Here is a 27,638-nt window from a genome sequence, read left to right as displayed (position 1 = left end):
CTGCAGATGGTGTCACTGTCCGGAAGCTGGCGTCTCCGTGGCAACGCGTCTCGGTCGCGTCATCTGACTCCGCCCCCCCATTCTGACGCGTTGGATGGGGGCTCGGACCAGTGACGTGAGACGCCGATCTGCGCAGGCGCGGCGTCCTGAAACACGGGCATGAGCGCCATTGTTACACCGCTGTCACCAATGTTAAAGCAGGACTATAAATAGAACGAGCAGTCTTAATGCACTATACAGACCCCCTAAGAAGAAGCGAAACGCGAAACGCGCGTCGGGGAAGACACCACGCATACAGGTTATGTATTTATCTTTTTGTACTATAGTTTATTTTTAGGCGCATGTTTAACAAAGTACTTGCTATGGATTGTATCCTATCCCCTGATAGTCCTTGCACCAACATGGCTATGGCAGTAGTGACATGATCATAGAAAGTCTGGGACATATAACTTATTTGCACTATTGCAATTATTTATTTATATGGCACTAAGCACTTTGTATATTGTCCCTATGTGACTATATTTGTATTAAGCACTGCACTTTGATTACTCTATCCAGGACATATATGTATTATGGTCTTGCTCTGGTCATAAGTATTAGGATTGGGAGTTTCTGCGTCTCTATCTAGATTTTGCTGCTAATTGAACTGATTGTCAGTATGTGGATTTGTATACATACCTCTTTATTATTCTATATTATCTAGTATATGGTGGTGTTAGCTCTTTGCATTTGTGTCTCCGTCTTTGTGTGTATTTTAAATTTTATTATTTAATAAAGAATTTGTTAAACTTTATTTGGATATCTGGCATTGGCTTCCGTATCTCTGTAGGATTTTTTCTCCATGGGATATTAGTTGTGATTTTCTTTGATTCTTTTTTTGGTTTTATTGTTCTCAACGCATTCCACTATGTAATGAATAAACATTTACAGCTGGAATATTTCATTCAGTGATATCTAGGATGTGGGATTTTAGTGTTCCCTTTATTTTTTTTGAATAGTATATATATATATATATAGATAGATAGATAGATAGATAGATAGATAGATAGAGAGAGAGAGAGAGAGAGAGAGAGAGAGAGAGAGTGAAAGTGAAATTGGAACAGCACAATTGCTCACCGATGGGTGCCTCCTGGGTTGAGTCGTCCACTTCTCTACCCAAAGTCTATACAGAAAAAGCAAAAGAAGGCAGCACTCCAAACACTTCTCAAGGTGAAAAAAGTAGGGTTTATTCAGCCCACATCTCTGTGCGACGTTTCGGCTCACACTGAGCCTTTTTCAAGCCTTGCTTGAAAAAGGCTCAGTGTGAGCCAAAACGTCGCACAGAGATGTGGGCTGAATAAACCCTACCTTTTTCACCTTGAGAAGTGTTTGGAGTGCTGCCTTCTTTTGCTTTTTCTGTATATATATATATATATATATATATATATATATATATATATATATTTTTTTTTTTTTTTTTTATTGAAGAATTTTCATGTTTCAGAAAATACAAATTTTAAAAACAAAATAAAAAGGTAAAAATATGAACAGTTAAGATCTAAATTAAAACAAATTAAACCGAATACATAATAGATATGCATTAGATTATGCCATAGATTATATCATTCAGAAGTTCTAATTATTAACAATTTGAGAAGTGGGGAAGACATACAAGACTTACACTAGGTAAAAGGGGGAAAGGATAAATATAGGTATTGAGAGAAGGAGATGAGGAGAAGAATGAGTAAGTCAAAAGAGACAATTCTCAAATATTCAAGGGTATCTAGAAAGTGGCCCAAAGGAATATGTGTTAGGGTTGGCGGAACGCACCGAATATATTTATTAGATGGGATTGGTGCGTTCGCAACCCGGGATCCACCGTGCAGGAAAGAACCAGCTGCTAAGTGATTGGCGGCACTATATGGCGGTATGAACCAGCTCTGTTAGCTTCACAGTGCGGCCGAGAAAGCAAAGCTCTGTGCCCTGTTAGACTTTCACAGAGGCACAGGCTAACTACCCAAATGAGAGCAGTCAGTGGTCACGCATGTACACAAAACTCCTCGCCGGAGGTGCCAGCATTCTAGGGGCTTATTTCAGCCGGGTCCCTGAACACATACAAACACATGACCACAATGGCGAAAAGCACATAACTTTGGAAGTTTGGAACTTTGCGGCCATGCGAGCCTTAAATAGCTGCAGCACGTACAGGACCTTCCTAGAAGTACCAATGAGAGGCTGCTACAGAGCCTGCGCACCTACAGGACCTTCCTAGAAGGACCAATAGATTTGGCTGCAGTACCTGAGCATGTGACCCTTGATCTCCACTGAGAGATCTTACCCTGGGCATGCTCAGTGTGTGCAAAGCAGGACTTAGTCCCAGAAAAGCCTGCTCGCCGCAGATCAGTGCAGGGTACAATAGCAGAGCCTGGAGAGGCAGCAGTACTCCACTGCGGCCGATGCAGAATGGGAGACCGCAGCAGACACGGATCAAGATTCCCCCTGTGCAGCAGAGGAAACTCAACTCCTAACAATATGTATCTTAACTTTAACCCCTGGAGCTTTTTTCGGTTTTGCGTTTTTCGCACCCCTCCTTCCCAGAGCCATAAGGTTTTTATTTTTCCGTCAATATGGCCATGTGAGGGCTTATTTTTTGCGGGACGAGTTGTAATTTTGAACGACACTATTGGTTTTAGCATGTCATGTACTAGAAAATGGGAAAAAAATTCCAAGTGCGGTGAAATTGCAAATAGTGCAATCCCACACTTGTTTTTTGTGTGGCTTTTTTGCTAGGTTCACTAAATGCTGAAAGTGACCTGCCATTATGATTCTAAAGGTTATTACGAGTCCATAGACAACAAACATGTCTAGGCTCATTTTTATCTAAGTGGTGAAAAAAAAATCCAAACTTTGCTAAAAAAATGCGCAATTTTTCCGAGACCCGTAGCGTCTCCATTTTTAATGATCTCGGGTTTGTTGAGGGCTTATTTTTTGCGTGATGGGCTGACGTTCTTAATGTTACCATTTCGGTGCAGATACGTTCTTTTGATCGCCCGTTATTGCATTTTAATGCAATGTTGCGGCGACCAAAAAAATGTAATTCTGGCATTTTTACTTTTTTTCTCGCTATGCCATTTAGCGATCAGGTTCTTTTTTTTATTGATAGATCAGGTGATTCTGAACACAGCGATACCAAATATGTGTAGGATTGATTTTATTTTTATTGTTTTCTTTTGAATGGGTGAAAAGGGGTGTGATTTGAACTTTTATTTTTAAATTTTTTTTTTTCATATTTTTAAAAACTTTTTTTTTTTTTTTTACTTTTACCATGCTTCAATAGCCTTCATGGGAGGTTAGAAGCTGGCATAGCCTGATCGGCTCTGCTACATAGGAGCGATGGTCAGATCGCCCCTATGTAGCAAAATTACAGCATTGCTATGAGAGCTGACCACAGGGCGGCGCTCACAGCAATCTGGCATCAACAACCATAGAGGTCTCACCGCCGGAGCCCGCATCAAAGCGGAGGTTCTGCCATCGGATGTTCTTATTCCGTCCGGTGGCACAAAAGGGTTAATGGAGTCTTTTCTATGTGCAATTTTTATGCATGGATTTGCTAAATCTCAATTATGCTAAACTGTTAGAAACCACATAGTAAAGAGAAAACCTAAATAAAAGTAATACATTTATTACACACAGACACATTTTAGCTATTGAAGAGTGTACAATGAAGCTGCAAGTCGCAGCGCTACACAACTGATTTTCAGAGAAACTTTATTATACCTTTTGAATAGCATGTTTTAGGAAATACTACAAGCCTGTTACTAAGTGACTACTTCGTCTTCACTTGAGCTTCTGATGGTGAGGGTAGGCTTGGGCTCTTAGGGTAGTCACCAGATGCCACTCCAGGGCAGTTTCCAGACCTTTAGCAGCTGACCTACGAGTCGGAGGCAAAACACGAAAGTTCAGAGGCACAGGCAGAGACATGGTCAGACAGTCCGAGATTGGGGCGGGCAGCACAGGATCAATATACAAAGCTGGAGTCAGGAGCGAAGAAGTCAGACAAAAATGAGGAAACAAGCTGGGTCGGTACAGGAGAGATAAAACTATAGTGCACCTTGAGAGGATCCTAGAGACGCAGTACAACTAGAAACTTAAGTTCAGGCAAGGTGTGGAGGGAGGAGCTGCCTAATATATCGATAAGCCAGGAAAGCAAAACTCTGCAGGACACAGCTGATTAAATTCCTGCGGAGTCCGGCCACGCCTCTCTATAGCCAGGTGGAGACTCTCCTGCAAACAGGAAAATTCAGAAGCACTGGGAGTGCTGCAAGAGGCCGTTCAGCGCGATGGCCTGACACTGGGTAGAGCAGAGCGGTTAACACAGTGAGTAGGATGGCGCTAAGAAGGCATGCAAGTTACCGGTGTGACAATGCCTGACCCTTCATTTTCATCTAAAGCCATATTTTATAGTGGACCTATCATCTCTTCTGATATGTCTGAATCAGTATATACAAAGCCAGACAGTGTACAAATGAGAGATGGTAACACACAATTATCGATTTATTCATATATTGAAAAAATAATAAGAAAAGAACACAAAACAGTTTTCCAAGAACAGATACTCCAGAATTATAGAATTTATATAAGGATTTATTAAAAGAGACAAGTCAGAGAGTCGACAGTCCTAATTTAAAGTATCACTCTTACCATTACACTACGTTACATAAATGACACCCTCTTCACATAAAAACAATGACACGCGTACAAGTTACAGAATTGGATAAACACCCAGATGTCATATCACAGTAAAAATACAATTTAGAATATGAATGTTTTGTATTGATAAAACTGAGACTTTTGGCTAGAAATGTTTTTATGCATCTGTCCCGCTCTATTATTTTGGTGATGAAGGCATGCACCATTACCAAGTGCCTGTTCCTTAGTCTTCCCCATCATGAATGGAGTTTAGTTTTCACATAACTCATTACAACTGTTATTTTATTACTTGTGTAGGGGCAAAGACATACCGTTACATTGGATATATATTTCTGCCATGTAAAAAAAAAAAAAATGTAAAAATGTAAAACTGTAACACTGAATGCACTGAACACAAAAGGTCTAATTTAGCAAAATGTTTTAATCAGAATTCTGATGTAAAACAGCCTGAAAAGTTGCATTTTTTTTGTTAACCAGAGGTCGTGTAAAACTGCTGTGACTTTTGCCATTTTTAGTGTCAACATGAACAGATCTGGGGTGTGGCAAAGCTAAAAAATAATCAGAATTTACGCCACTAAAGTGGCATAAATTACAAAAGAAATGTATGCCAACCTTTAGATGGAGCAGCATTTTTGGCTGAGAGGCATTGCAGTTGGAAGATCGGCTAGTGCTGCCGTCATTAAAAAGAATCTGTCAAAAGGTTTTTTTTACCAAATAATCTGAGAGCTGCATAATGTAGAGAAAGAGACCCTGATTTCAGCAATGTGTCACTTACTTGACTGCTTAGCACAGATTTGATAAAATCACTGTTTTATCAGCAGGAGATTATCACTACAAGAATAGTAAACTTGACGCCATGAAGTCTTCCATATTCATGAGCTCTGTATAATCTCACCCACATCACTGATTGGCCGCTTTCAGCCTATGCACAGTGTATACAGAAAGCTGCCACTCAGTGGTATGGGTGGGGTTATACAGAGCTCAGCATTCACAGAACTGCTAGATCTGCAGCAGAGAAAACTGTAATTGTATCAAAACTGCAGCAAGCAGCCTAGTAAGTGATATATAGCTAGAATCAGGGTTTCTGTTCCTACATTATGTTGCTCTCAGATGGTGTTGCAAAAACTGATGAAAGATTCTCTTTAAGACTGGCGTACAAAATGGCAGTCTTAATTAATCGGCCTCAAAGCCTTTACAACGTAACTCGATAGTGAACCCAAGATCTGAATATGAGAGCCCATCACCCTGCTCAGTCTGTAATAAGTAACCATACCCTTACATCATGACTCTCTAACTGTGCAGGCTACCTGTGTCAGTCACTACATCAATATTCTGTCTTTGTTTTGCCAAAATTTCCAAAAAATGAGTAAACATATATATATATATAAAAAAACTTGACACTAAAACAGGCATTAGAATAGAAAATATATATAATATAGTGAGAAGTATAAATGTATCTGGTGACGTTACATATGATGGATGCTTTCCACCTTCCGAATATTATTGCTATAGACGTGATGGCAGTTTAGTTTGGAGCTTTAGGTACCTTTCCTATAGAAAACAACACTGTTATACGGATTATTAAGTGTCCTACAACTCAGAGCTCAGCTAGCCTAGTGCCAGAAGTATACTGCCTGGTGAATATTGCAAGTATTCATGTAAAAGGTCAGTAACTGGTTACACTGTGCTACAGAAACAAAATGGTTATATATGTGTAACTGGTGGCAAGTGTGCGCAGAGCAGGAGATAATGCTGAAAATGTTACAGAAAAATAGCTCATTGGAAAAAAAAAAAGAAGAAAAACAGGCATAGAAGTCTAACTCTTAGTTCAGTCATTGCATAATGGCGGCTGTCCGGACGCGGTGCAAAACTTCCCTGGCGCCATAATGGGAAGATAACGCAAGAGCTTCATAGAAAGGGCTGACTTCAGTGTCTTTCTTTTCCATTTGTGGGACCTTGCTTCCACAATCTTCTACAAAACGGTTTTCGATGTGAGGATCAGAGGTTACCACTGAAAGGAAAAAAACATAAAACATACGGTAGTTAACTATGTGTTCCTAAAAGCACAAACAGCCCCGAGAACCAAAAACATTACTAGGGAACCTATCATCTAGTGTTACTGCCATGCACTCGTGTGTAGGTGTCCCTCTCTTCTGCTGGTGTCCCTACAGTAGTCCTGCCTATCTAGTCTCTAACAGTACGATGACCCAAAAATAATATTTGTTCGCCTCTGTTCCCTTCGGCATCATGGTTTCTGCCAGAATGGGTCCAAAGCCACCTTGCCAAACAGGTGGCATCAAGTACATCATTGGGATCCCATAGACTTATTATGGGGCTCTTTTGGTCTCCACTATGGTCCCTGTTAAAAACAACAGAATCTTTTCTTTTTTTACTGGTCTATGTCGTTTTACTGTTGTAAACTGGAAAAAAAAGGGTGTTAAGTGGTTCAATAAAATTATCTGATTGAAAAAAAAAATTGTAATGGCACCTATGACCGCAACTTTACCATAGAAAGAAAATCATGGAAGACCAGTGTCTTATCTGTATCACACGGACCCCTAATGGTGCACCATAAAGAGAATATTTAGGTTAATGGCATTCACACATGAAGTTTCAGATTATAAATGGACCGGTCACAAGATTTCTTTTTCCTGAGGAAGAAGTTCTTGTAACTTGGAAACACGTAGTATAAGGCCACAATTTATTATTAAACCACATATGGACTGATGTCTCGTCAATCATTCACCAGTGCAGAGGATTTCCACTGCACATTTCTTCTGGATAAGAGTCTTCTAGGTTATGCTGTACACGGTCGATCTCTAGCCGGATGTGAAATACTACAAACGCAAAAGAAGTCTAATCAGGTTAGCACAATCTAACGCCTATACCCCCATTTTATGTGGATAAAACTCTATTTTGCGCCATATTCTCTCACAGTTTTTTTTTATTCGCCCTAAGGCTCTTTTTGGTGTTACCACTGTAGGTTGGCGGTAGGCACTCAGGACGTTTTGGGCATATACTACATGGGGTGATCCATAAACCCCCATCACTGGCTTCCAGTTTTATGTGTATTGATCGGTTCAGCAGACTGTGCTTTTCCAACCAGCGGAAAGTGGATATCCTGAATGATGATGAATAGTGGATCTCAAATACTAATATATATAACCTACACAGATAAAAATGGGAAGGATATAAATATATACTACACCTAGTGATTCCCTTTACAAACAGATAGGTAAACATTCAAATATTTACATTTATCCAAAATTTGTGGAGAAATACATAATATATAAATCACATATATTTCATATCAAGTTAATAGTACACAGTGTCTGTTATTTTCTCATATTGCACCTCTGGTGTGCTTAGAACAAGGACTGGGTAGCTATGACTCCTCTGGAAGAGATGAGGCGAAACGCGCGTCGGGGTGAATGGACACATCATCTGATACCTCCTGGGTCCTGTATGCCATAGTATTAGGTAATATACGGTCTTTCATATTGGCTAATTTTGTTTTGGGGTTACGGATCTATGTATTCCTCCCTGTCCTCGGATGATTGTTATATATGCAGGGACTCATAGCTACCTAGTCCTTGGTCTATGTGCACTATATGTACAGGGGTGGTCATTGAGTTTGATTCAGTAAACACTAGGTTTTTTACTTTGTTGTATCCCCTCTGCAGTTCCTGAATGTCGTATCAGATGTATAATGTGTTCCCTTTTAGAAGCATCTCTTTTAATATGTTTAATAAAGGATTTTGCATTTTTTAACATCATTATGGATCTATTTGGCTGTTTTCAGGTAGTAACCATAACTCAGAAAAAAGCCATTAGATTTTATATTGAAGTGACATATAGTGATAGTATTTTGGACATTTTTTTTTGTGGTAATGGTGTGAAAGAAATAAAAAATATGGCATTTACACAGAACGCCATTTTTTGCCAATCAATTGCACTACAAAACGGATATCATGGCACTGATAAATTTCCCCCCAATATGTCCGTGCTTTCCATTTTTGTCAAGGTGCCTTCTCATTCTTTTTTCCCTTTGATATTTCACTTTCTCCTTTCCTCCCCCTTTCTCAACTCTCTTCAAAAGACTTCCATTTTGATTTTATCCATTACACTTGCAAATTGTGCAGCCTCCTCCTCCCTCCCGGACCCCCATTCTTTCGCTCTCTCATAGCTTCTCCCTATGTCTGACTGCAGGAGAAAGGAATCTAATGATGCTGAAAATTGATTCTGAAGCGTCCTGACAATGCTGTACATCTTTCCCCCTCCCTGCCTGCCATCTTTATGGCCTCCGGCTGTAAAAGTCCCTTTTACTCCCACTGGAGAGAGGCGGATTTATATCAGCGTGCAGGCTGCATCCCTTCTCTGCTGTGCCCTATTCCAGTGCAAGGAGGGAAAATGTTTGCCAAAATATCACCTGTGTCTTGTGTAGGAAACTTCTGATAGTCATGGGATCAGAAATCCCGTCCTCATACATCTTACATCAGATAATGTCTCGTTTGTTTGCCCAACCTGCAGGGTAAAATGTCTGACTACTGGGCATTTTCTGGGTCCGTGTGATTCTTCCTAGAAATCATACTTGCTTCCTTCCATTATGTATTACGGCTCTGCAGCTACGACAATGTGAGCAATGAGTGTAATCAATCTATTACCGAAATCTGCAGAGGTCTTCTGTATTGGGGAGCTGCTTATTCACATCTGTATTACAATTTGTAATAACGCGTCTAGTCTGTTGTCAGGGAGCCACTTGTACAGATAAGGCTTCTTTCACACTAGCGTCGGGCTCGCCACTGCACGACGCATCCGTCGCACGATGGGTGCGACGTGTGGCAATCCGTCACAATGCGTCGCTTAATGTTAATCAATGGCGAAAAAACGACGCATTGTGACGGAATGCAGTTAACGCTAGTGTGAAAGTAGCCTAAGAAGTATTCATGCCCTAGTAACAGTTTTGCAACATTTGTTGTCAAAAAAATTAAATAAATAAATAAAAATAATAATAATAAAATAAATAAAAACAGAACCAAAATCAGTACCCTTACACCTTTCACTTTCAAAAAACTTCTTATATATATTATGGGCCCGAATTAGTGATGAGCGAACCTGGAGGTGTTATCTGAGCATGCTCGGGTGCTGAGTGTCTTCGGCATGCTCAAATAATATGTTCGAGTCCCCGCGCCTGCATGCATCAACAGCCGCAACACATGCAGCCGCGAGGCAGGCAGGCGCGGGACACTCGGTAGCACGCCGAAGACACTCGGTTAGCACATGAGCATGATTGCATAACACCTTATGCCAGCACGTTCGCTCATCACTAGCCCGAATCATTCTCGCATATTTGTCTATTTTTGTCTAATTTTTCCTGTTTTCCGGCTACTTTGTGTTTTTTTCTTCTTAATTTTTTTTTGTATTTCACTGTTTTCAGTCAATTTATTAATTTTTTTAAATAGTTGTAATTAGTGATGAGCGAATATACTCGTTACTCGAGATTTCCCAAGCTCGCTCGGGTGTCCTCCGAGTAATTTTTAGTGCTCGGAGATTTCGTTTTTTTCGCCGCAGCTGAATGATCTACAGCTACTAGCCAGGCTGAGTACATGTGGGGATTCCCTAGCAACCAGGCAACCCCCACATGTACTCAGCCTGGTTAAAAGCTGTAAATCATTCAGCTGCAGCGATGAAAACGAAATCTCTGAGCACTAAAAAATACTCGGAGGACCCCCGAGCGTGCTCGAGAAATCTCGAGTAACAAGTATATTCGCTCATCACTAGTTGTAACATTTCTGTAGAAATGTCCCTCAGACTCCCCCCGGAATGATTCTTTGTATGTCAGAAATGTTATGCAAATGCAACATTTTAATGTATCATGTGACTCTGTAGTCAACTATATCTTGGTGCCCGCCTAAAAATAATGCACGGCAGAGCACACTGTGACTCCGTCTGCATCATTATAGTCAGTGGCCCATCAGCGCATCCCATTTTGCGGAGGCTGGACTAAAGCCCCAAACTTCAACTTGTCCCACAAAAAAACAAGCCCTCATGTGGCTCTGCAGATAGGAAAATAAAATATATTTTTTAATCTTCTCCATATCTGAGAAAATTGGATCAAACTCCGAACAGAGTGTGATCAGCATAATCATCCTGATTCTGTTGGATGAGAGAAGGTACGGTCGTGTGAGCCTGGCCTTATAGAAATCCATAACTGAAATTGTAAGTGCAGGGGGTGGGACAATGCACTTCCAGCTCTCATGCACTTGCTCCCTATTCCCCACCAGCTGCCAACCCCCTCTCTTACCGACCGGTCACTGACATATGAGTGACCTAGAGAGAGTAGACTGGCAATAGACTGGGGTATAAAATCCTGAGGACAGGTTCTCTTTAAGTCTGCCTTTTTTTGCCTGTGTATTCCACTTCCAGCCAAACATACCCATCTAGTAAAACACAGCAAATACTAGGCAGGGAGGAGGGGAGAGGGGATGCGGCTGCAGTTTCTCTGCCCCAGTGTTCCAGGCTGCCAGTATGAGAGACATCGGACGGCCTTGGAGAACACAGTGCTAACATCCCACCAAAAAGAGCCCAAACACACAACAAGTACGGAAAGAGAAAATGACCATTTCCAGAAATCAGTCACAATCTTCCCGGCTGCATTATTGCTAGGATACATTTACAGCTGCCTAATGAAAAAACAGGATTTTTTTGCGACAAGTGCATTTTAAATTTCATCTATAACTGTCTGTGTCTATCACATCCAATGTGTTTAATTAAATGCATTAAATGTATTTTAAACCATGAAGGTAAAGGTTTAAATTGATTAATTATTCAACACTTCTTTTAATGTCCTTGATTTGTGCGTAAAAAGCTGTTTTTTTCTTCACACCCACTTATTGCTACACCGAGCAAACGTTAGTAAAAGGTTTTTCATTTAGTGACTGGTTGCTGACGTGTAATGAGGTGATGCTGATGAGTGCAGGTGCTCGTTACCCCAGTTTGCCTAGGGTGCTCGGGTGTGCACCGAGGATCGCGGGTGCTCTGGTGACATGGTCCAGTCCTCACAGCCGCATGTTTTGCAACTGTTAGGAAGCCATAAAAAAATGATGGGATTACCCATGTTTGTCAGGCAATCCCCGCATGTTTTGTGGTTGCAGCTGAGAAACATGCTGCCGCGGGGACTCAAACATGTCACCAGGGCAGCCGTGATCCTCAGTGCACGCCCGAGCACCCTAGGAATGAGCACGTGTACTCATCACTAATGGTTACCAACACTAAACACATCAGCTACTACATAACCTCATACTGAAGAGAATATCTAGAATGGCTACTAAGAATGCAGCATAGGCAGGTACAAACGGTCAGGTACCAGGAGCCCAGAAGGGTGACTGACGGGAAGGCAGAGTAAGATCTAGGGTTAAGGCAGGTCCACGGCCAGTGGAGTGGGGGAAAACTGAGAACGCGGGAGAAAACTTTACATAATCCTGTGAGATGGAGCTGTGAGAACAGTGCAAGGGTCCGAGGAGACTTGGGTGTCCCGCTCTGGGATGTAAAGTGCTGCCCTGTGTCAACCACATAACAGAAGACTATCCTTTGTAATTTTTCATTTAGCATGGAAATTCTTCCTTTATCCTCTGATGTATAAGAATGACTTATGTGGCGGGCCTCTGGGTCCAAAAGGTTGGTGACTTTTTTTTATTTATTTTTTTTTTGTATTTTAGGACCAAAACTAGAACTCATAAGACAAATACTCAATCTGAAGCTTAAACAGTGTCCCAAATACACAGCAAGTGATCGGTGGATGTAATCCCGACAATCACTAAATCTAATGAAACACATAATCTGCGTACACGTGTGAGCAGAAGCAGGCGCCATACAGAAGCAGAGCGAGCAGGATGCCTAATCTCACAACAGACAGCCCAGCGTGACCACGGCACACCAGCAGAATGTCCGCAGTAAGTGCGCTGCGTGCCATCATAAATTGCTATAACCTGCTTAATGGAGCTGCAAACTAACTAGGCATGGAGGTACATTTCATTTGACCCCTGACGGCTGGCGCTTCCAGCACGCAACCCCCCGCTTTGCAGATTTATAGGCGCTTTGTTCTTGCACGGTGTGTGTAACCACGCCGAGTACAGAGACATGAGGGAGATGCCTACCTGCAGTGCCAGCAGGTGTCTTTATCATGCGAGAAAGGTGTATGGAGACATATAACGGCAAAGGACAGGGATACGGCAGTACAGAGCGTCGTAAAAACAATGTGCTCAAGCTACAGAGCAGATGGGTGATAGAAAACAAGAAAGACGCCAGCATGAACAGATCAATGATTTCGGTTCCAGCTGGAGACGGCAATAAGCAAATTGCTTGCACCAAGAGCTCCAGAATGTGTAACTGCTGCTCATGACGGAGAACGGGCCGATTCTGGCACCACAAAGGTGTTACTGGAAGAGCCGCAGTTACTTTCACACCATCCTATTAGGAAGCATCAGAAAATCTGCGGAACATTAAAAGTTAATGCTTTGAGATCTCCACAGAGCACTACGCTATCATCCGTCCGCGCTCTGAACTTTGTGTGGTCGTCAATGGCTGAAGATCTTAATTTGACGCACAGGGAGTAGCTGACCGCGAGCTGCTTCCTGTCCTTTCCACTCTCTCTGTCTTTGTTGGTTTTAATGCACCTGAAGCTGCATGTGTCTGCGGCCTCCGTGATAATGGTAGGGAGGGATAAGTGGGGTCGGAGTTAGACCGACGCTGGACTCTGATGGTAAAACTGACGGAGTGCATTGGCAAGCTGTCAGCATTATCCAGCAAGATGCTCCCCCTGAGGATCTACCGATAAGGCGAAGGTGAGAAACAAGGAGCTTACAGCTGGACGCTCTTATGGTATATAAAGAGATTAGCGGCTGAGAGCTCTAATGATTGTGAGCAACACAACCCAGAACTGTGCCAATCCCTAGTATGGATGGACATTTCATGTGACCCTTGGATGCACACAGTCCTAATCATGGACTTCTGAAATTTATAAAATGCCATATAGCCAATCATATATAAACCCCCTTCCATAAAGCACCACTCCAGTGTTTTTTCTTATTTTACAGATGGAGTGGTGCGTCTAATGCAAGTTCCTTGGCCTTACTCTTGTACTTACAGCCACCTTTATCTCCGCGGCTCCCACAGGCCTCCAGCAGGTTGTGATCTGCCGGATCGCTCCAGTATTTGTTGGAGAGAGCTGGATGTCACTTTTCAGTGCACATCCATGGCAGCCTTGTTCTGGCTCTCAAAGACTTATATTGAGCGCTTGTGACCGTTACTTCTGATTTCCGGCTAGTCGGATGTCGCAGTCACAAGATGGCGTCACAGGACAGGATCAGCGCCGATAAAAGGTGAAGATGGCGGCGAATTGTTATAAGACTACGGTCAGGGATCTTAGATTATTAGCACCACTCCAGCGCTGAAAAAAAATCCCACCATGCTGGACTGGTGCTTTAAACATACATGCGGGTCAATTCTGTTGGAAACCACTCATCTTATGTTTTGTTATGTGTATGTTTTAATTTCAAGAAGAAAAAAAAAAGCTTATGATGAAGAATCCCATGCAAACATGGGCAGAACATAGAAAAGCTATGTTGTGATTTCGCCCTTGGTCAGATTCAGATCCGGACCCCAAACTGAAGACAACAATGTAACTAATGAGCCACACAAGATTGTTGTCCTCTACCCATCAAGGCCCCCTATTTGACCCCTTATTAAACTAGCTGCATAAAGTTTGGATGTTCTCCCTAAGGCTACCTTCACACTAGCGTCGGTACGGGGCCGTCGCGCTGCGTCGGCCCGACGTACCGACGCATACTGTGCAAGCGCCGCACAACGGGGGCAGCGGATGCTATTTTTCCACGCATCCGCTGCCCCATTGTGAGGTGCAGGGAGGTGGGGGCGGAGTTCTGGTCGCGCATGCGCGGTCGGAAATGGCGGACCGTCGGCACAAAAAAAGTTACATGTAATGTTTTTTGCTGCCGGCGGTCCGCCACAACACGACGCAACCGTCGCACGACGGTTGCGACGTGTGTCAATACGTCGCAATGCGTCGCTAATGTTAGTCTATGGGGAAAAAAACGCATCCTGCAGATGACTTTGCAGGATGCGTTTTTTCGCCAAAACGACGCATTGAGACGTATGCAAAAAAACGCTAGTGTGAAAGTAGCCTAAGTTGTTTCTCTGCAGTGTAGGAATGACATTGGACTCTACACTGGAGATATAAAATATGGTAACATTATATAAATAATATACAATACGCACAAAATATAATACAAGTAATTATAGGAATAAAAATGACCCTGCAGAAATCTACTCATTTCCCTCAGGAAAGTTTGAGTCTTTGGAATACTAACTAATAATATTTTAATATTTTTCATATTTTATCGAGCTCTGCCGCACCCTGTCCACACAAGTCATCCTTATAACTCACACGGGTCTTATTTTTACCAGTTTGGCCAGTAGGATACTCACTGAGTCAGCGCTGTCTTCAGGCAGTGGCTGCAGCTGACATGCGATTGGTGCGGGCTGGTTGATCACTACCCTCTGACACTCTCGCGAGAAGACAGGTAAGGTAGAGGAGAGCTGGTCACTCATTTTATAGGGGTCTTCCTGCTGAGGTAGCCTCATGTTTTCAACGGACTCATCATCTGAGTCAGGGAGACCTATCAGTGAATTTGATGAACCTGTGTAATGGAAAAAAACAGAGTCAAAGATGTAACTACTCGCATAAATTTTCATCTGTGTTGCATCCCTTAAAGGAGCATCCCTAGCTTACGGCTTTTCGACAGGATGTGCCATCACTTACAGGGAATCTGTCACCAAGTTTCTGCTACCCCATTTGAGACCAAAATAATGTAGGATCAGAAACCCTGATTTTGTGATTTATCACTTACTGGGCTGCTTGCTGTCACTTTGATAAAATCACAGTTTTTTCCTCTGTAGATCTTCCAACTCTCTGAATGCTGATCTCTTTATATCCCGCCCACACCACTGATTGGCAGCCTAGGCAGAGTGTACACTGCCAATAAGTGGTGGCGGTGGGGTTATACAGAGCTCATGAATATGCTTGACTACCTAACAGCAGGTTTACTAGTCCTCAAGTGATAATCTCCTGCTGATAGTGATTTTACTCAACTGTACTTAAGCAAGGAAATGTGCAATACATGAAATGTGAATAGCTTAATGGCTTGTGAAATCTATGAAAAAACACATGAGATGCTTAGCACAAGATTTGGCCAAAAAGTGTGAGCCCATCCACCAAACGTCAAGGTAATCTCAGATCGGATGGGTAACTGACCTGACTGCCTAGTGTGAACACTTACCTATGGCTAATAACATGGTAAAGCCTGCATTTATAGGAAGGTCAGAACCAACTGTGTTTGGATGTAATTAAAATCACAGCATGGTGAAGGGCGAGGCGTTCAAGTCAAGTCAGAAAAAATTCGCTGGAATAAGGGTCTCTGTCTCCTAATAAAGCTACTATCATATTCAGTAGCAAAAGTTTGGAGACATATTCCCTTTATGATCACTAGGCATATGACCTTCTGGACTTTGACCAATCTTGACAATGAAGCGGCTGCAGAGCTGCGTCCTCTTCACAGTTTTGCCCTGCACAGAGTAAAAACTGTAATGGGAATAAAGCACTGCACTCCTTTGCCCTCAGGATCGACAGGAGTCCATCAGTTGAGGAGATACCCCTTTAATAATGTGAACCAAGATCAAAACTCTGTTGATAAAAGCAAACTTGAGAAAGCTACACTACCGTGTAGACGTTTAGGGTCACTTAGAAATTTCCTTATTTTTGAAAGAAAAGCACAGTTTTTTCCAATGAAGCTAACATTAAATGATTCAGAAATACACTCTATACATTGTTAATGTGGTAAATGACTATTCTAGCTGCAAACGTCTGGTTTGTAATGCAGTATCTTCATAGGTGTATAGAGGCCCATTTTCAACAACGATCACTCGAGTGTTCTTATGGTACTTTGTGTTTGCTGACTGTGTAAGAAGGCTAATGGATGGTTAGAATACCCTTGAAAACCCTTGTTCAAGTATGTTAGCACAGCTGAAAACAGTTTGGCTGATTAGAGAACCTATAAACCCGACCTTCCTTTGAGCTAGTTGAGAATCTGGAGCATTACATTTGTTGGTTCCATTAAACTCCCAAAATGGCCAGAAAAAAAGAACTTTCATGTGAAACTCGACAGTCTATTCTTGTTCTTAGAAATGAAGGCTATTGCCAAGAAACTGAAGATTTCTTAGAACGGTGTGTACTACTCCCTGCAGAGGAGAGCACAAACAGGCTCTAACCGGAGTAGAAAGAGAAGTGGGAGGCCCCACTGCACAACTGAGCAACAATACAAGTACATTAGAGTCTGTAGTTTGAGAAATCGATGCCTCACAGGTCCTCAACCGGCAGTTTCATTAAATAGTACACGCAAAATGCCAGTGTCAACATCTACAGTGAAGAGGCGACTCCGGGATGCTGGCCTTCAGGGCAGAGTGGCCAAGAAAAAGCCATATCTGAGACTGGCTAATAAAAGGAAAAAATTAATATGGGCAAAAGAACACAGACATTGGACAGAGGAAGATTGGAAAAAAGGGTTATGGACAGACGAATCCAAGTTTGAGGTGTTTGGATCACACAGAAGAACATTTGTGAGACGCAGAACAACTGAAAAGATGCTGGAAGAGTGCCTGACGCCATCTGTCAAGCATGGTGGAGGTAATGTGATGGTCTGGGGTTGCTTTGGTGTTGGTAAAGTGGGAGATTTGTACGAGGTAAAAAGGGATTTTGAATAAGGAAGGCTATCACTCCATTTTGCAACGCCATGCCATACCCTGTGGACAGCGCTTGATTGGAGCCAATTTCATCCTACAACAGGACAATGACCCAAAGCACACCTCCAAATTATGCAAGAACTATTTAGGGAAGAAGCAGGCAGCTGGTATTCTATCTGTAATGGAGTGGCCAGCGCAGTCATCAGATCTCATCCCCATTGAGCTGTTGTGGGAGCAGCTTGACTGTATGGTACGCAAAAAGTGCCCATCAAGTCAAACCAACTTGTGGGAGGAACTTCTGGAAGCATCGGGTGAAATTTCTCCAGATTACCTCTGCAAATTAACTGCTAGAATGCCAAAGGTCTGCAATGCTGTAATTGCTGGAAACGGAGCATTCTTTGACGAAAGCAAAGTTTGAAGGAGAAAATTATTATTTCAAATAAAAACCTTTTTTTCGAACCTTGTCAATGTCTGGACTAGATTTTCAATTCATTTGGCAACATTTGATTAATAAAAGTATGAGTTATCATGGAAAACACAAAATTGTCTGGGTGACCCTAAACTTTTGAACGGTAGTGTATATTTGACAACTTTCTTCATATGTTAACATGGGTTTTGCCCAGTAATAAATGTACCACAACTGGAAGATGTATTGCCTGATTCTGTCCATACATAGATACCGAAATATGTGGCTTAGATTCAAGATGCAATCATTTGGTGCTAAATAAAGGACTTACTTAAGGTTGCTGAGATGTCTTCTTCAACAACTTTGTCCTCTCTCCATTTGTCATCTGCAAGTTTTTCCAGACGTTCCTCCAGCCGTCTCACATACTGCATCAACTCCTAAGGAGGCAACAACAAAAAAAAACACTCAACCGCAAGAATATATAGGAAGATTGGGAGGAAAAGCAGGGTTAGGAATACCGTAGTAGACGTCTCACCTGTCTCTCCTCTCTCAGCTGCTCCTTTTCCATTTGTGCAACCTTTAGGGCAGATTTCAACTCACTCAGCTCCCTCCTGCTCTCGGACAACTGCACCTATATACCAACAAGACAATCCATTATAGGTGGATGCAATTATTTACATGATATCACATGTACATTACATGGCAATGCAATGTGTGCAGCCTGCGTGCTGGCAGTTACTGCAGGGCGGTATTAGGACCTGAGGGTGCTCAGTGTTCAGACATACGGCAGAATATTCTCCCATAAAGGAAGGTAAATTTTAAGAGAGAGTCTGTAATCTAGCAGAATCAAGGAGAATAAATGTCTACATGAAGTGCACAGCAGTCTATGGGGTCAGTATTAAAAATAGGGATCCTACATTTGAAATGTGCCCCTTTGCATGATCTCTAAGCAGCTACTTACATGTCACGCTCATACTGAGACTTTTTTAAGAATCATTGCAAAAACTGCAGCTTTTTACCATGATTGTACAAAATGGCCAAAATCTGCAATATGACCCAGCAATGTAAATAGACCCATACTTTATTGGGCTCTAAAAAAAATTACCGGGGATTGAAAAGTGTTAAAGTGAACGAAGTCTAAAAGTCAGGCGACTAGCAGCTAACGCGCTAGGCACCAAGAAAACCTGCCCCAATGCTTGCCACAACAGATGATATTTCTGCTAATGTCGCTCACTTACCTGACTGGCATCTTTCTCCTGGTTTAACTGGCACTGAAGAGATTGTCTGTGATGCCTCTCGTCATGTAGGCTGCTCTCCAAATTCAGCTTTTCAGCTTTCAGATTCATGATCTGGTCTCTCTTAGCCTGAAAAATATAAAAATAGTCAAAATAGTCAGGGAGTAGCAGTCTGGAGCGTTTGTGCATGTTCAACACCAGGCCATGATACATTGCTGCGTATCTAGTGCAGGCCTGAAGGCTTGGTGCAGGGTACAGGGTTACTCCCTTTCACCATCTCGTCACAACATGATGTGGAAGTTCTGTCTGATGAACTTCTAACTATTTGCTTTTCTTCTTACACTCTCAATGTCAGAGTGTCTTATTTGAATGGTGTCCTAAGATCACTTGTACTGCTTGCCATGCCCCAGACATACACATAGTGAGACGGCACTAATTTTCCCAAGTGCCCAAAGAGAATTTATGTACATTAGGTTCAAGAGATTAAGTTGATTCAGTTCCCACAGAACTGTTATTTCCTGGCGATGTCGGGGCGGTGTTTGTGGGTGCTTGTATGACATTATGCACATGAGCTTTGCAGCCCATCAAGCGGTTCCTTATTGCTACGTCATTTGAGCTTTGTGGGCGCTCACGTGACAATGGCTGCAGAGACAGCGCCGACATTGGTGGAATACAACGTATGTCCTACACAAGGTATGTCCTACAAAGTATGTCCTCTGTGGAATGGTTAAAGGATCTGGGAATGATTAGCTTGCAATAAAGAAGGCTAAGAGGAAACTTAGTAGCTGTCTACAAATATCTGAAGGGCTGTCACACTGTAGAGGGATCATCATTATTCCTATTTACACATGGAAACAGGAGAAGCAATGGAATGAAACTGAAAGGGAGAAGATACAGATCAGATATTAGAAAAAACTTTTTGACAGTGAGGGTGATCAATGAGTGGAACAGGCTGCCAAGAGAGGTGGTGAGTTCTCCTTCAATGGAAGTCTTCATACAGAGGCTGGACAGACATCTGTCTGAGATGGTTCAGTGAATTGTGCATTGAGCAGGGGGTTGGACACGACGACCCTGAGGTTCCTTCCAATTCTAACATTCTATGAATAGTCCCGGTCCGGGAAGCAAGTATATTCTGTATTAATTTTACATGGGGCACCGTTTCACTTAAAGAGAATCTGTCAACACGATTTTGCAATGTAAAGACAGGGCTGTAATGGGGCTCTAATTCTGATTAAATGAATAGCTTTGGTGAAGAAATCTGCTTTGTTGTTCTTTTTTTAATCACCATTTGTAGTTTTTTTTGCCAATTAGATTTCGGTGCACAGGGGCCGGACTGTAATCTGGGTTTTCTCCTCACGGTCTGTGATTCCTTCGCCCCTCCACCTGCCTCCGGAGTGTGAATGACCGGCCTCCTCTGTTTGAGATCTCAGCAGTGACCTGTCCTCCATAGACCAGAGTCAGGTGGAGGGGGACGGGGAATCACAGACAGGAAGGAGAAGACCCTGTTCGTAGTCCGGTCCCTGTGCACCTAAATCTAATTAGCAGAAACCGTCAAATGGTGATTAAAGAAGAACAACAAGGTGCATTTCTTCACCAACGGTATCAGTGCAATCAGTATTACAGCCAGAAGAGAAAGTTTTTCTACAACACAGGCCCAGCCCTATCCAGTATAACACCAATACATAGCATGTAGAAGAGAACGACTAATGGAAAGCCTAATTTTCCAGCAGCAGCGCGGACAACTAGAAACATCCATCTCTTTTTACTCCTCAACCAATTCATAGCATGTCACAGTGAGAACATCATACCAATCACCATACATCGTGTGCTAGTGTGTAGTGCCGAGATACTTTACTGCCGAAGGACCTGGATAATCTTCCATTATTGAAGAATCTTGATTTTTGCAGTTCATGAAGAAATGTAGAGGACAAATCTCTGGTCATCTCTCCATAGGCAACATCAGAATGGCTGGGGAAACCAAAATGGCATTCTGATTCATCTGGGGGAGCCACAATTTATTGAGTCTAAGGTCACGATCACACGTACAGTATTTGGTCAGTATTTGACCTTAGTATTTGTAAGCCAATACCAGAAGTGGGTGAAAAATACAGAAGTGGTGACGTGTTTCCATTATACTTTTCCTCTGACTGTTCCACTCCCAATTTTGGCTTACAAACACTGAACGTGTGACCGTGGCCTAAAGGAGTTTTCTGCTTTGGACAATATCTATGTGTGATACAGAGGGATAACAAAGTATCCCTCTGCAGGGACCCCAGCGATCAGCCGCAGTATGTGGAGAAATCTGGCAGGGCATGCTCCGTTTCCCTGCAGCACTCCGACATAAGGAGAAATGCAAAACAAGTCCTCTGTATATAGCAATATCGGGCAGGTCCTCCAAAGATGTGTGTAATCTTTGCAATGGCACTCCACTATGGCTAACTGGTGAGGATCATGAATAGAGTAGATGAAAATGTCTTTCCTAAACTGGAAAATCAGAAGCTACATTTTATCATGCTTGATATTGTTGTTGATAACATAATTCTCTAAATTAATGCAGTCTTAAAAGGGTTGTCCTATGTGGAGCATTAATGGCCTATTGTTACAATAGATGCGCTCGCTCAGCAATTTTCGGAGGTCCCATAGAAATTAATAGAGTGCTGAGCACATATTGCCACCTCACCATCCCTTACAGCGTGCACCAAATTCAGATCCCAGCAGGACCCTCATCTATCAGATATTTGGGGCACATGCCATCGTTATGCCATAGATGTCCCTTATGGGAGACTTTAGGGTATGTGCACACGTCAGGATTTCTTGCAGAAATTTCCTGAAGAAAACCGGAAATTTTCTGCAAGAAATCCGCATTTTTTTTTTGCGTTTTTTCCCCGTTTTTTTTAGCATTTTGCAAGCGAAATTAGCTTGCAGAATGCTAAAGTTTTCCAAGCGATCTGTAGCATGGCTTGGAAAACTGACTGACAGGTTGGTCACAATTGTCAAACATAGTGTTTGACAAGTGTGACCAACTTTTTACTATAGATGCAGCATCAATGGTAAAAGTTAGAATGTTTAAAAATAATAAAAAAATAAAAAAAATGCTTATACTCACCTGCAGACAGCCGATCTCCTCAGCGGCGTCCGTTCCTATAGATGGTGTGTGTGTGCAGGACCTTCGATGACATCGCGGTCACGTGAGCGGTCACATGAGCGGTCACGCGACCAATCACAAGACCGCGACGTCATCGCAGGTCCTTCACACACACCAGCTATAGGAACCGAAGCGGCAGCATGCACCTGTGAGGCGGGAAGACTGCGGGGGCCATCGAAGGTGAGTATATGACTATTTTTTATTTTAATTCTTTTTTTTTTACCAATTATATGGTGCCCAGTCCGTGGAGGAGAGTCTCCTCTCCTCCACCCTGGGTACCAACCGCACATGATCTGCTTACTTCCCGCATGGTGGGCACAGCCACATGCGGAAAGTAAGCAGATCAATGCATTCCTAGTTGTGCAGAATCCCCGCAATTCCGCAAATTTAATGAACATGTTGCTTTTTTTTCCGCGATGCGATTTTTTCGCAGAAAAAAATGCAACATTTGCACAAGAAATGCGGAATACACTGTAAATAATAGGAGGCATATGTAAGCGTTTTTTCACGTTTTTTATCACGTTTTTATAGCGAAAAAACCGCGAAAAATACTGAACGTGTGCACATGGCCTCAATCGTATAAGTTTTTTTTTTCAGGATTACTTTGATAACTATTACGTTCAACAAAGGTCATATCTCATGGACTGGGATTAACATACAATAGGAGATGCCTGGGAGGGTGCAAATACGTACTGATAGTAGTGTCACACAAGTAAATCACACTATCATCTCATTTACCTCCATGCTATGACTTAGTGCAGTCTTCTCCTGCCACCACTGCCCCATTCCTTCTTTATACCTCAGACTCAAGTCAGACACTTTAATAGCAAGGTCAGCAGTTTCCAGGCGGCTCTTGTGAAGGTCAGAGATAGTTCGGTCCCGGATTGAAGAGACAGTTGTTAATTCCTCCCCCAATAGCATCACTTTCTGCTGGCTTGACGAGAGTAGATCCTGCGTGCACCGCAGCTTTTCCCGCAGTGTGTCCATCTGCATCTATAGAAGTATACAAATGCTAAGAAATTACATAATATAATAACGAGGATAATGTACTTCACAATGGAAACGTGTCTAGTATGGTGCTTAGTTATGATGCTAGTCACTTTTCATGGCCAAGCCGTGAGTCACAGTAGTCAAGAGGTCCAAGGTCAGAAGTCAGGAGGGTACGTCATAAACAGAAGGAGGAGACAAAAGAGTAGTCAGGTAAAGTTCCGAAGTCAGAATACCAGGAGGATAGCGGTTCAGAGCAGAAGGGGTTAAACAGACTGATGGTCAGAACGAGGTCCAAGGCCAGGCAACGAAAGATCAATATACAGTAAGCTAAAGCACAGAGGAAACAAACCACAGTTGGCTGAATGTACGTTTGGCAGATGTCTGGGATAAACAGCTCAGTTAAGTAGCATGACAATCACCTGGGATAATGAACACTTGGAGACAGCCAACACCTCCCTGTCTCAGATTGGATAGTCGAGCTATCAATCAACACACTGACAGCTCAGCATGCTCCGGTATCAGATAGGATGGCTGAGCAGTCAATAACTGCATCCCAGACACACTGAGGGATGGAACCGTGACATTAGTATAAAACATTTCCTAATCAGGTGCTAGGGACACAGCATTTATAGGTATAGGACCTGTAAATGGCTGCTTTTCCTTTGCATACATGGTCAGCGATTTATTGGTAAGTGGTCCAGCACTGGATCCCTCTACTCCAACCAATCAACAGACTGAAGGTTCTCTGGTGCTCCTTCACAGCTCTTGTATGGATAGGCCATCAATATCCAATCAGTGGGGATGCGACTTTCAGCACCCCCTCATCTGGTTTAATTGCAGAAGTCTCCTAATTGTTTAGATGGAGTGAATATTGGTTACACTGTACACATCATACTGTTCGTAGTGGCTGTGCCTTGTATTGAAGATTAATCTCACTGGGACTCCGATTGGCTATGATATTAAAAAAAACTTGATAACTTCTTAAGGGATTTTAGAACCAAAACTTAAAAGGATTGTCCACTACTCGGACAACGCCTTCTCAATCTGACTATTTCCACCCATTAAAGTAATAACACTTATACTCACCTCCTGTGCTGGTGCCTTTCCAGCGGTGTCTTCATTCACTCCCGAAGCTCCCGTCAGCGTCAACTTCACTGTCGCTGTCTTTCAATGTAGCGAACAATAATAGGAAGTCAGAGCTGCAACCGGTGTTGATTGGGCGAAGGAATCAAATGACATAACAACCTCACATGAGGCCCGAGAGAGCGAGTGCCAACAGCTCTGGAAGGGCACCGGAACAGGAGGGGAGTATAGGTGTTATTATTTTAACAGGGGCAAACACTCAGATTGAAAAGGGGTTGTCCGAGTAGTGGTCAAATTAACTGTGCAGGAGAAGATGAAGCAATGTGAAAAAATTCTACGTGGATAAACAGTCATGGCGCATAAAGTTGACCGGAAGATGCCAGTCATCATGTCCACCACATGGTACACACCTGGGAGCGGTCCAAATCTGAAAAGGTCTCCGTAAGACGTTGTTTTAGCTCATTCTTTTCACTTTCCAATGACAGTTTTCTGGTCCCCAGTCTGAGCAGTGAAATAAGAGCATAGAGAAAGAACAGATTAGTGTAGTACGAGTTTAGATGCCATGACCATCCATCCTATACTCTGTGTAGTATGCAGTCTCAGAACATTAGTAGTATAACAGTGCCTCAGTGATTAAAATTAAAGGGGTTATGTTACCCCTTGTCTGGATTAGGGCCTATTTAAGCTCTTTCATAAACATAGAGCTAAATGATAACATTTGTCTGCCCTCAGCCACCTTAAGCAGGACCTTAGCTACTTACTGCATACTTCAATCTATGCTCCTCAACACAAATTGTAAGACCAAGAAGGGAAAGAATTATGGAAATCACAGGATGGATAGAAATGTTAACCACATGAAAATGATGAAAAACTGGAAACAAAATGAAGCATCTCGATTTATTCAGTATTGTATATGAGCACCACATGCAGAAACCCCCCGTCGTCAGACACCTTGGCTGTCATCAGTGAAGTTATTAATGGTGGTCTGAGCAATGTTCTGCCACTCTGAATGAACTTCAGCAAATCATCAAGGTCCGCTGCTGGCAGCTCCCTATGCAACCAATGATGTTCCAAATGTACTTGATGAGAGACAAGTTTAGAGACACTGTAGTACATGATAGCACATTTAGGCCATGTTGGTTGCATAAAGTAAGCACAAGCAACATGTGGCCTTGCATTATTGTGTCGAAAAATGGCTTCTGCAAACCTTTGGAGAAATACCCATTCCACTGGATTCACAACCAAATCGATGTAATGCTGAGCTGTTAGTGTACATGAAACGAAGACTAGAGGGGTCTCACACCATAATCCAGGGAGTAGGACCGATGTGACATTGCCTAGTGAAGTCCTCTTCATGGCATTGCCAACATGGGCTCATCACATTTGAAGAATTACGTTTATTGATCCATTCTGTACTGCAAGTAAAACTACACATAACATACCAAGACTAATGGGTCAAGCAGTGTCTACAGAATCCATCAGAAAGCTTTTACATAACATTGGGCTACGAGCCAGACACCCAGCTCCAGGTCTTCAAATAATTTCAATCCATCCCTCTCAAAGGCTATTATGGTTTAGGGCAAGACGGCAATGGAAACAGGAATGGAGGTCCCTCCTTTCAGAGATGAGTCCTGCTTTTGTCTTGAACACAACAATAGCTGGAGGTTGGTCTGAAAATCACGTGGCTATCGTCATGAAGAGGCCTTCATGAGGAAACTGGAAAGGTCCCAGGAACTGTTTTCAACATGAGATGCCAGGCCGCCTGTTCCTTGTGCTACTGTGTGTAGCCGGTGTGGCATAAACGTGCTACCATGGGCTGTAGCGTCTCAAGACTTGTCTCCCATGGAGCACATCTGGGATGTCAATGGTTGGCAATTGTTAAGAGAGCTGCCAGCAGCAAATCTTCATGATTTCTGGGCCTAAGTGCATTCAATGTGGCAAAACATTCCTCAGAGAACCATTAATAACCTCAGTGATAGCAGCCAAGGTGTGTAAGTGCAGGGATTTCTGCACATGGTGCTCATGCTTCATACTTAATAATTAATGAATCGAGAAGTTTCGAAAAATTTATTTTAATTTTTTCCACACTAACATGTCTATCCATCCTGTGGTGCCCATAATTCTGTGACTTTTCCTTCTTGGTGTTACAATTTTAATGTTGAGCACTGTATATTACAATTTTAATGTTGAGCGCTGTATAAGCTAATTTTGGCTAAAGTTAGTCTGGTCACATACTATGCTGTACATTCAAGTGGGAGCAAAAATTCATGACGAATCCCGTTTAACAAAATGTGTTACTTTTCATATATCCTAAATTCCTGGCCTAAAAGTACCTGGTGTATTGCTTATTAAAGGCACACAATGCTCCAAAGCTATATAACCAAAACGCCCCATACACATTAGATGAAAAAGTCGTCTGAACCTTGTGGATTTGGTAGGACTGGCTGACGATCTGATATGTATGAGGTCCTCCCAACTATTCCCCCAACAGAAGATGTCTGTAAAGATCAGGATCGAGGCACTGGAAATAAAATGATTGATCCTTTCGTTTTCAGGAGAGATAAGGCGCTGCCAGAGGAGTCTGACAGCGGGTTTCTCTTCTCTCCACATCTAATGTGTTTGTAGCTATCTTGGAAGAGACAACTGCCTGCTGAATGAACGTTTTATTGACAGCTCCATTTATAGGAGTCCGAAAAAAATGTGTTTTTAGTAAAAATAAGAGTTTTGCAATGAAGGCCATTTTCTTAGAAAGCAGAAATATGACAAAATCAAATTAGTAAACAAAAGTCAAGGTTTTTACATATCAAGCTCCTTCTCTTTCTCCAGCAGCCTTAGGCTCATGATGTGAATATCCCCCTCGAGTTTCAGAATTTGATCTCGATGCTCGGTTTCCTTACAGCTCAGGACATCACGTTCTTCTCTTACTATCTGTTCTCTTAAGGAGAGATCCTGTAAAGTGATTGAAATGGTAGCTTAGAAAGGTCACTTTTTGAAGATCTATGCCTAGGACAATAGTTTTAAAGTCTACACATTTCCCTTGTTACATTTGAAAGAAGACCATATAGTCAGACAGACAGAAACAGATATGGTTCTCCTTGTAGATAAATAAGGGTCAGACAGCAAGGCTGCTCAGTCCCACCAATGACAACTGTTGACAAATGTTCTCCCCAGTTTGCGTGGGTTTCCTCCGGGTACTTGGCTTTTCTCTGACACTCCATACTGATAAGGAATTTAGAGTGTGAGCTCTAACGGGGAAAGTGATGAAAATATCGGTGAA

At 42.4% G+C, this 27,638-nt stretch overlaps 1 protein-coding gene across 4 annotated transcripts in view; it reads right to left on the bottom strand.

The window, feature by feature from the left end:
* Positions 1–4,510: 4,510 nt before the first annotated feature.
* The window catches only part of CALCOCO1 (calcium binding and coiled-coil domain 1), a 126,033-nt gene continuing 102,905 nt past the window's right edge, over positions 4,511–27,638 (bottom strand). For all 4 annotated transcript variants that reach the window (XM_077297953.1, XM_077297950.1, XM_077297951.1 and 1 more), the window contains exons 6-13: positions 27,162–27,310; positions 24,772–24,862; positions 23,027–23,281; positions 19,147–19,272; positions 18,444–18,539; positions 18,240–18,345; positions 15,193–15,404; positions 4,511–6,700 (exon numbers count right to left, since the gene is read on the bottom strand). In XM_077297953.1, coding sequence (XP_077154068.1) covers positions 6,695–6,700; positions 15,193–15,404; positions 18,240–18,345; positions 18,444–18,539; positions 19,147–19,272; positions 23,027–23,281; positions 24,772–24,862; positions 27,162–27,310 — 1,041 coding nt within the window. In that variant the 3' untranslated portion in view covers positions 4,511–6,694. The remainder of the gene's footprint in view (positions 6,701–15,192; positions 15,405–18,239; positions 18,346–18,443; positions 18,540–19,146; positions 19,273–23,026; positions 23,282–24,771; positions 24,863–27,161; positions 27,311–27,638) is intronic.

This window comes from Ranitomeya variabilis, chromosome 3 (genome assembly GCF_051348905.1).
Source record: "Ranitomeya variabilis isolate aRanVar5 chromosome 3, aRanVar5.hap1, whole genome shotgun sequence".
NCBI lineage: Eukaryota > Metazoa > Chordata > Amphibia > Anura > Dendrobatidae > Ranitomeya > Ranitomeya variabilis.
This window is presented reverse-complemented; position numbering and strand designations above follow the sequence as displayed.